Genomic DNA, 11143 nt, shown 5'->3' with positions numbered 1-11143 from the left:
TCTCCTGTGATTTTCACGCACACTAGTCTTTTGAGTTTGCAGATAATGGTGCTGTTACGAAAACATCAAACAACAAAAAACATCCAGTGAGTAGCAGTTCTGTGGGCAAAAATGCTGTGTTAATGAGAGAGATCAGAGGAGAAGGGCCAGGCCCAAAGCTAACAGGAAGGTGACAATAACACAAATTATCACACATTACAACAGTGGCGTCCTGAAGAGCATCTCTGAACATGCAACGTGTCAAACCTCTAAGTGGATAGGCTACAGCAGCAGAAGACTAATAAGTCTAATAAATACCTAATAAAGTGATTACTGAGTGTATAAAAAGGACTGTAATTCCTACATGTAATTCCTACAAAGCTGAAAGTATGCACTTTAATCACATAGTGATTGTTTTATTTCAACTGGAGTATAGAGCAAAACAACAAAAAATGTGTCACTGTCCAAATACTTACAGACCACACTGTATATGTACTGTATATGTGTGTATATGTGTAGAATGAATAAGTACAATAAAATAAGTAAGGGTGTTCTCAGTAGCTGAAATTATTCATTAGAAGACTTATTTAAGACTTATGTTATTATTGTATGAAAACTCTGCTCTGATTATGTCTCCTTGGCCTGTAACTGACTTGAATACAAAGTTTGTTATCACTGAATAAGCAATAAAAAATACATAAAGCAATTGTCTCATCAACTCGTTTATTTCTGAAAGGTACACCCCTCACCTTCAAAATAAAGCACGCTTTCACGTAATAAACTGTATTTTGCTTTAAAGAACATGCACATTTAAACCCAAGTAAGCTAACATGTAGTTTATCCTACTGTGCCATGCAACTAAAAAAGAATGCCACTTTTTCTAATACTGTAACACTTCAGATATTTCTGCTCAAAAACAATGCACAAATAACAATGCCTCATTTCATGCAAACATGCCCTGCTACTTTCTCTTCTGCTTCTTGCTTTATTTTTATTATTACTATTACTACAGTTTTTTTTACAATCACTTTGACACTTTTGAAACTGTAGACACAAAACTCAGAATGGATAATCAAAATGAACATTTTTCAAAACTCTAAACACTTTTTAAAATGAATACAATACATATAACCCAAAAATCATTGGTTCGCTGAATCAAATCATTGTTTACAATGACACAAATCTGAGTATTGGCATTTCAAAAAGAAATATGTTAGTTGGTTTCGTTGTTTTTACAGTATTGTAAACAGTGAAGCTATATGCATCATGTGTGGGCGATATAAACAAATGTTCCTATAATATTTCATGATGAATTACTTATTTGAATCAATGATTTTGGAATTGCAAGATTTCTTCAAAGATATAAATGTACAATGCAAGGTTTTGAAAATAGGTCAGGCTGTGCTGACCATTTGGAAATTAAGCACAAACTTGTGAGATTAGCAGGAAGTAAAAAACTCATTTTACTGCAGCTGCTACTACCTATGGCTAATACTGCTACTACTTGGGGAGACCGGGGATGGCTTAAACATTGGGTTAGTGGTAACACTGTCAATTTGAGCAATAAGGGATGAGTTGTGGTTATGTGATCATTATTTCCAGACCCATATTCCTCATATTCAAACTGCTCACAGGAGAAGTTTGATGACTGTATGTTAAATATTGGGTGTTTTTTATTACCGAAATCTCTTTTTCAGTGGTGCCCCATGTCCTTACAATGACAAAACAGAAAATGAGTTCTAGTATTATATTTTGAAACCTTAAATGAAATAAGTTAAATAGAGAGGAAGCAAGCAATGTTTTATAAATGCTTCCTCCATAGCTCAAGGGAAAACCAGCCTCCTGATTCATTCAAGTCACAGTGATCGAGTCCTGAAACAATCACCTGTGATAAAGCGCAATGCACTATGGGAAATTGCATCCAAAGGTTTTAAAACAGAAGTGGGGCCCTGCATATATCGGACCTGAATGGGAAATTATTATATAACCAGATACCCAAGTACTTATCATGCTGGACACATTTGATTTTAACATTGTTCGGGGTAGATAAATGAGCCTCAATAAAGTCTAGATTCTGTGTGGAAAATAACATACTTTGTTTAATTAGCATTCAAAAGTAATTTCAGACTGGCCAATTGTAGTTGTACACCATTAAAAGCAGTTTCTATATAACAGAGAGCTTGCCTGCTAGTGGGTGCTGAGGAATAAAGCACGGTGTCGTCGGTATAGGAATGAACATTGCAGTTTTTCACTTCAGCAACATAATTTATGTAAATGGTAAATAATAACGGCCCCCTTTTGCAAATAATGGGACCCCTTTATTGACATTTAGAAAAAATGACTTCACCTCATCTATTACTATAGCTTCGGTCCTATTAGACAGGTCATTACGAAACCAATTTTGAGCATTTTCGTCTTGCCCAATGGAGGACAGCCTGCCAAAAATAATTGAGCGATCAACCGATTTTGTTTGCAATCTAATGCATTTATGATGTCAATTATGACCAGGGAGGCTGCTGATAGTGTACTATGGCCAGGTCTGAAACCAGATTGATACTGATTTAAAATGTTATTCCTGGTTAAAAAAGTGCTAATAATTGCTGATTTATTAAGGATTCTAACATTTAGTACAAAGGTAGGTGTTTACAAAGGTAGTAGCCTAATTGTCGTCTACTCTAGTTTTTGTTTGGCAGTCCGAATATTGTAGGCGGAATGGTTGAACTTCCATGACAATCTTGTAGCTAATGTTGTTGAAAAATCGCCTCATGCCCACATATTTAGTCTAAAAGGTAATATCCCTGAAAGCTCTGATTTAGCCGCACCTGAGCCTGTCTGTCTGTCTTGACCAGAGGGCCAGGCATTGCCATTCTCTGTCATTCCGTTGCCATAATGAGCACACTTCACGCATCAATTTGGATTTCAGCATTGTTCTGAGCAGACACCGAACAAAACCGAAGAACTGTCAGAAAATCTTGACCTTGAATTACATTTTCAATTTAGCGCTGTTCGCGATTTTAGTTTTCTTTAGTTGAGTGGGAAATCTAAGGTCCCGGACCTGAGCTCCGGTCCAATTTAACCACTGGTTACAAGCATCCCCGGTCTCGCCTGCTCGGTCTATGAGACACCTGTTCCTACCTCTTAGGTCCGCTACATTTTCATAAATTCCTCAAATTCCTCATGAAGGTACTAGCAACTGGTGAGCGCGATGCCTAAACTTCTGATCTCGTACACTGTATATAATTACATTCCAGCAACTGTTTGTGGTCAATATCCAGAAAGCAAAAAAAGAAAAATTGCACCATTCGTTCCCCACGACGTTTCCGACAACAAAGACCGCAATAGGAGTGAACGAAGCAGTAAACGCCAGCGTCAGAGTTCCTATAGTTTTAGCAGCTTTAATGTCGGAAAACGTGGGAGCAGTGACAGTCTTACAGTCCGCTTCGGCTAAATGCTTCCTTCTTTTTGAATGTTGGCGGATGGAGGAGAGCGACAGAATGTTAATGACCACAGTGGCTCCGAGGATAGTAAAATCGAAAGCAGGGAACAGTAAAAGAATATTCCATGCTTGAGTCGAGTACCCGTCGGACTTTACCGCATAGTTACACATTCTGCTGCATGAATTATACTCCAGGAAAATTGCATTACTGTAGAGGGTAGGAAACACTGCCAAAAAGAAACTTCCCACCCAGGAAAGAACGATCAGGATGCTTGTTCTTTTCCTCGTGATCACAGATTCTTTGTGCAGCGGTTTCAAAACTGCGATGCTGCGCTCAATCGTGAGGAGGAATATAGTTGTGATTGAGACCAGGGTGCAGCCAGCAAACATAGGACCTATAAAATTGCAAGGGTGAAATGTAGTGGTCAGCGAATTATTCATTGTCCGTTCTGGCGTGTAATTGGGAATCATAATGGACACTTCAGCGTAAACGGAGAAGGGCACAACAAAGATTCCCACTGCCAGGTCAGCCACTGCCAACGATGCTTTTAGATAGCCCTGTGGAGTAGTACGGAAGTGTTTTGTGCCTACGGTAACGGCGAGAGTCACAGAGTTTCCGAACAAGATAGCGACTATCAGCAAGATCATGAAAACAAGCATCAAGATTTTGTTGGTGAGAGTACAGCAACACACCACGCAGTTGGTCTGTTCTGGCTCTTCTAGCATTATTGGACAACAGTGTAGGGTGAAATAACCTAGTGGTCAAAAATAGCCTACTGTTTTAACTTTAAGATGTTGAATAAAGCGGCAACGAACATTCCAATGCCACAGGATAACGTAGAGAGTTCTTGTCTGAGCCTTTTTGTCCTGTGAGAAGAGAACCGAAAACGATTGCAGCAGGAAGGAAATCTCATTTACAGATTATAATGTTCATTACTATATAATTCCACAATTTCCTCTACATTAGGGACGACACATTCTATAGCCTCTAGCATCTAGCCTTCATTTAATAGTACTCTCATTGTGACTATTACGATTGTGCGTATAGGCCTACTATTCTGACTTATTTATTTATTTATTTATTTATTTATTTATTTATTTATTATTATTATTATTAATAATAATAATAATAATAATAATAATAATAATAATAATAATAATAATCGGAGGTTTGACTTACCTGATGCCTTTGCAAACTACATTTACTAACGAGCGCACTGAACCACAGAAACCCACTGTTGCTGCACGCTTTCGAGACGTCTTTGCCGCAATCTGAAGAATCCCCTTACGAATACAAAAACAAAACAAAAAAAAACGAATTTAAACTTAAACAGGTGGGTCCACAGAAGCTCAAGTTGTCACAGTACCTTTGTGTACACTTATAAAGGAGTTACGCACAGCTTCTTGTCAAAGCGGACTGCGTAGCCTACTGCAGATTCTTGAGTTAGAAGAAGCTGATTTCTGGACTGAAATATACGGGGGGTCTCCTCAGCGCACCGTTGCCGTCGTGGGTTCTCTTGGAGATTTCGTTGTGTGGCATGAATTTTTATCTGTTTTGTCTGTTCTAATTCTCAGTTCACGAATTATGGAATCAATCATCCTTCAGAACGTTGTTCAATAGCTATCAAGAGTTATGACCTCAAGCTTTTTAAACAAAATAAAATACATGAAATACACGCAAAATTAATTAATGAAGGAATGTTAGATGTTAGTTTATCTTCTATCTTACTTCGGGGCAATATCACATATAACTTCTGACTTAACATAAAAATGCAAATAAATGTTGATTTTTGCTTGCCTATGATTACATTAAGATTAATCACGAAATACATCCAATTAAGTCAGTTAAATCAGTTAAACAGATTAACGTAATTCTGTCTCAAACAGACCTGTTGCTGGAATGAATATGAACACCAGGGGGCAGTAGATTGTCATGACAAAGAACCCAGAGCGATCAAATGGGCTCAGTAATAATAAAAAGAATGCAAGTAAGAGAAATAGTTTTTGCTGATGGTCTCTGTGTGCATCAGGTAAAAAAAAAAACCTTATTTACTGTGTGCTTGGCTGCTCATGTATAAACCTTTTTCAGCAGGTTTTATAGTAAAGATTTTGACATGAAGTCATAGGAGCTGTACATATTATGAAAAAAACTTTTTTTAGTCATGGAGTGCCTATTTTGCTCACTGCATACTTTGCTGTGTGTTCTAGTCGGTCTGAATGAATTCTTCTTGATTTGCAAACTATGTCAGTTGAGTTCTGTGGCCTCATTTATAAACGGCATATACACCACTTTCCCCTTGGATTTGGGATTCATAAAAACAAATGTCACCTCAAAACACACGCTCATTTAAGCAAACTATGTGTACGTACATTTTGGAGACTGTGGGAATGTGTGAAATACAGATAAATATCCTGCAGACCCATTTCACTCAGTCCCTTTCAGTTCATATAAATGTCCACAGCCTTCCAATCATCACATCATTTATTAGAGGAACATCTATGCTGTCAGAAAAAAACAGGTCTAAAAAAGTGCAGAACAAGTTGAAATGCTTGTCAGTGTGGCAATAGCCTATAGGTAAGACCACTGGCCAGCAAATATTGATATACAGTGCATCCGGAAAGTATTCACAGCGCTTCACTTTTTTTACATTTTGTTATGTTACAGCCTTATTCCAAAATTGATTAAATTAATTTATTTCCTCCAAATTCTACACACAATACCCCATAATGACAATGTGAAAAAAGTTTTTTTGAGATTTTAGCAAATTTATTAAAAATAAAAAACTAAGAAATCACATGTACATAAGTATTCACAGCCTTTGCCATGAAGCTCAAAATTGAGCTCAGGTGCATCCTGTTTCCACTGATCAACCTTGAGATGTTTCTACAGCTTAATTGGAGTCCACCTGTGGTAAATTCAGTTGATTGGACATGATTTGGAAAGGCACACACCTGTCTATATAAGGTCCCACAGTTGACAGTGCATGTCAGAGCACAAACCAAGCATGAAGTCAAAGGAATTGTCTGTAGACCTCCGAGACAGGATTGTCTCGAGGCACAAATCTGGGGAAGGGTACAGAAAAATTTCTGCTGCCTTGAAGGCCCCAATGAGCACAGTGGCATCATCTGTAAATGGAAGAAGTTCGGAACCACCAGGACTCTTCCTAGAGCTGGCCGCCCATCTAAACTGAGCAATCGGGGGAGAAGGGCCTTAGTCAGGGAGATGACCAAGAACCCGATGGTCACTCTTTCAGAGCTCCAGTGTTCCTCTGTGGAGAGTGGAGAACCTTCCAGAAGGACAACCATCTCTGCAGCAATCCACCAATCAGGCCTGTATGGTAGAGTGGCCAGACGGAAGCCACTCCTTAGTAAAAGGCACATGGCAGCCCGCCTGGAGGACTCTCAGACCATGAGAAACAAAATTCTCTGGTCTGATGAGACAAAGATTGAACTCTTTGGTGTGAATGCCAGGCGTCATGTTTGGAGGAAACCAGGCACCGCTCATCACCTGGCCAATACCATCCCTACAGTGAAGCATAGTGGTGGCAGTATCATGCTGTGGGGATGTTTTTCAGCCGCAGGAACTGGGAGACTAGTCAGGATTGAGGGAAAGATGAATGCCGCAATGTACAGAGACATCCTGGATGAAAACCTGCTCCAGAGCGCTCTTGACCTCAGACTGGGGCGACGGTTCATCTTTCAGCAGGACAACGACCCTAAGCACACAGCCTAGATATCAAAGGAGTGGCTTCAGGACAACTCTGTGAATGTCCTTGAGTGGCCCAGCCAGAGCCCAGACTTGAATCTGATTGAACATCTCTGGAGAGATCTGAAAATGGCTGTGCACCGACGCTCCCCATCCAACCTGATGGAGCTTGAGAGGTGCTGCAAAGAGGAATGGGCGAAACTGCCCAAAGATAGGTGTGCCAAGCTTGTGGCATCATATTCAAAAAGACTTGAGGCTGTAATTGCTGTCAAAGGTGCATCAACAAAGTATTGAGCAAAGGCTGTGAATACTTATGTACATGTGATTTCTTAGTTTTTTATTTTTAATAAATTTGCACAAACTTCAAAAAAACTTCTTTCATGTTGTCATTATGGGGTGTTGTGTGTAGAATTTTGAGGAAAAAAATGAATTTATTCCATTTTGGAATAAGGCTGTAAAATAACAAAATGTGGGAAAAGTGAAGCACTGTGAATACTTTCCGGATGCACTGTGATATTCATATAGAAAATATAGCATTTTTTTGCTTGTAAATAGAACATTATTATACTTTAAGGGTGCATTTGACAGTTTTAACCTACACTGTACCTTTATTTCTGAGAGTGTAGGCCGAAGTAGTTTATGACCTTTTGATGTTAGTTTGAAAGTCCAATATATAAGCTGTCCAAAGAAAGACAGTATCTTTTATTTCTTATGTCAAACTATTTCCACCAAACAATATTGTCCATCTAGCCTCTTCCAAAAATTCTAGTTCTGATTTATAAGGAGAAAATTGTGTGCAGTTCAGCATATGCGTGGTGTTATGGATTTCTTTTGGCTGTACGCACTTGTGTGAATTTTATGCTTATAGGCATGTGAAGCTCAGGCCAATGTCTGGGTTTTGCCTCAATCTGCCCAAGAGCTCATTTGGAACAAAAGTCAGGTTACACAAAGCAATCAATCCTGATGCCATTTTTTTTTGGGTAAAGGTTATTTTATTTCTGATTAAGAACACCCAGCAACAAAATCAGTAGCCTATTGCGGTTTGCTCTGTTATAAAATAGTACTGTTGTGTCTTGTCAGAAAGTAATTTAGTGTCAGTAGCAATTCTCAGGAACTTCCCTGTTAATGTTGCCTTTAGCACTGTCTGTTTGCATTTTTCATTCGCAACTCCTTGATAAAAGCAATGCATGCGAGCCGCGGTGGCGCAACAGGCGAAGACGCAGCAGACTTGCGGTTGCAGTTTGCTGCAGTTGCACACCGGGGCCCGGGGTTCGATTCTCGGTCCTGCCAAAAGCCAAGTTTGGCTGGCTCACGTGGGGCAGCAATAATTGGCTCGCTGCTCCAGAGGGAGGGACTTGGCAGGGTTATTAGATCTCCGCACAATAAGCACCTCGGGCGCCTCGGAATCACGGCAACGGCAACGGGCACGAGACGAGACGGCTTGAAGAAGGCGTGTCGTTCTCATTCGGGCCGCCGAGGGACGGGGTACGGGCGGTACATCTAATACGACTACCTCCAATTGAATCAGACGAGGCTACCAAGATTGGGAGAAAAAGGGAAAAATCTGAAAAAAAAAAAGCAATGCATGCATACCTAATGTGTTGCCATGGGATTTAAACATACTTCTTCTGCAACGTAATTCTGCAATGAAAAGGGCTAATTTTGCATTGTGCTTCAAATGAGACCATAGCTCTTCCAAGAATCAGTTTCACAAAAGTAGCATTGTATTTTTTCAATGCCACCGCTAACAATTATTGTATTGGCCTCCACTGGCTTCCTATTGCCGCACGCATCCGTTTCAAGGCCCTAGTGTTGGCATTTCAGGCTGCTAAGGGGACTGCCCCACCTTACATACAATCCCTGATCACTCCCTACTCCCCAGCTAGACCACTCCGGTCTGCCAGCTCTGGTCGCCTTACGTGCACCTTACGCCTCTCTACGTGCACCTGGCGGTCGAGCTGCACGTTCACGCCTGTTTTCCGTTCTGGTTCCTCAGTGGTGGAATGAATCCCTCCCCCTATTTCGACGCAGACTCAAAACCCACCTTTTCAAACTCTACCTTAGTCCTCCCTCCTGATTTCCCCTGCCCCTCCTTTCTGATATCCCTATCCTTGTCTAACCCCCCCCCCCCCCCCCCCCAAAAAAAAAAAAAAAATGCACTTCTGATCACAACTATGTTTAGAACAGCATTTCATGTGTATTTTGCTAGTTTCTGGATGTGATGCTTTGACTTATGGTAGAACCTATGCACTTCGCTTTGGATTAAAAGCGTCTGCCAAATGACTAAAATGTAAATGTAAATGTAAAATAAAATCAAAAAGAACAAAAAAAACAAAGTCAAAATGGCAATACAGTTTTACTTAATCTCTTAAGTCTATAAAGTAAACTTAGTCTATCATGTGTCATTCCATCACTTACTGTTTCACTAGAGTATAAAAAATAACAAGCATGCATCCCTTTGTCAACCATCAGCATGGGAAAATCCAAAGAAAATTCAGAAGACACAGATGGTAATCACAAGTTGGGTAATGGGTACAAAAGATACATAAACCAATGGAGATACCACTTAGCACTGTAAGGACAATAATAAAATGGAATGGTTGCAAACTTCACAGGAAGAGGACACAAGTGCATAATAACCATAATATAACCATAACTCAAGACATACACCATGGATCGCAGTTTAAGAATTGCAGAGATTGGATGCGTCTGGGGGTCACCAAGTCTAAAAAAAACCCATAATATACTATCAACATGTTTGGCAGCAAAATGGTGAAGCACCTCATAGCTACTGTCAAATATGGCAGTGGTTCAGTGATGTTTTAGAGATGTTTTGCTGCCTGTGGTCCAGGGGCACTATTCTGATTTAAATGATCACTGTGCAAGAATATGTGCTTTATAGGTATACTATGCAGGATTTCTGTCTTTGCTTTGCTCCTGTGTGTACACAGAAAAAGTGCCTATGTTCCATTCTCAACCCTGCCTACACCTTCAACAGCATCCTTGCTAACGTTCTGGCAAGCTATTGCAGCTCCGTTGCAGACTACCGTGTTCTGTGATTCCCATGATTCCCATGAATTGAAGAAAGACACAATGCAATAGGTCATATGCTGATGCGCTTGTATGCATGTGTAATATTTCAGTGTACTTTCCCCTCCTTTGTGTAATTTCCACAAGTGGACTATTAACATATTCTGTTGCAATAGAAATGAAAACTTTCACCCATTGCTAAAAAGTGGTCTGGCTTATTCATTTGTATACTAAGATTCATCCCATCCTGCAGTTTACCTGATTACTAGGATTACTTTCCCTGCATGTAGAACAACATTCCGTATTTAAAGATCTAACCACATGGAGGGGGGATTAGACAAACAAGTCTGAGATATCACTGATCCTCTTATATCAGTAGAGAACGGCTAGAGTGCAAGGGATAGAGCTGGTGCAGTCTCCTACCTGCTCTTCCAATTTGTTCATTATGCGTAGAAGCTCACTTGGCACTTATTTTGCTCCACATTTGGTTTGAAGGGTACAGAATAATCCCTTTTGAAATCATGTGCTGGTGTAACAATATGTATTATTTTACATTGATTTAGTATTGGTTTGAATATATTATGGAGTTATGGCACAGCCATATATTATGACAATCACTCTGAACTGCTTCGGTAAATATCCATGCATATAGGCATAATTAGCCACATGGATGGCACATGAAAAGTCTGAGAGGATGAATTCTCATGCACTACCATTAAAAAGTTTTGGGTCACCCTGTCTTCTTCTGCTTTTTCTGATTTCTAATACATACATACATGTGAGCCAGACAAAACAATACATGTGAGCCAGCCAAACTCAGCTTTGGCAGGACCAGGTACTCGGTGTGCAATTGCAACGAACCGATGCCTGCGTTAAGGTCTGTTACTTTAGCCGTACACCACCACAGCTTTCATTATACATTTTGGCCTTACCATGTAGTAATTACAGCATTTTCATATGTAGTCGCCCATTTCAATGTTTGAGACAAAGTA

The 11143-nt window shown here is 39.8% G+C and overlaps 1 protein-coding gene across 1 annotated transcript; it reads right to left on the bottom strand.

The window, feature by feature from the left end:
* Nucleotides 1-3154: 3154 nt before the first annotated feature.
* On the bottom strand, nt 3155-4141 carry LOC133127880 (adenosine receptor A2b). The gene has a single exon (XM_061241021.1). The coding sequence runs from the start codon at nt 4139-4141 to the stop codon at nt 3155-3157; it is 987 nt and encodes a 328-aa protein (XP_061097005.1).
* Nucleotides 4142-11143: the final 7002 nt, after the last annotated feature.

The sequence above is a fragment of the Conger conger genome, chromosome 1 (genome assembly GCF_963514075.1).
Source record: "Conger conger chromosome 1, fConCon1.1, whole genome shotgun sequence".
Taxonomy (NCBI): domain Eukaryota; kingdom Metazoa; phylum Chordata; class Actinopteri; order Anguilliformes; family Congridae; genus Conger; species Conger conger.
The sequence above is the reverse complement of the archived record's forward strand: the minus strand, read 5'-3'. Positions and strand labels throughout refer to the sequence as shown.

Bases quoted from the DNA above. Each gene is read 5' to 3' on its own strand.
- LOC133127880 (XM_061241021.1), bottom strand. From the start codon at position 4,141: ATGCTAGAAGAGCCAGAACAGACCAACTGCGTGGTGTGTTGCTGTACT.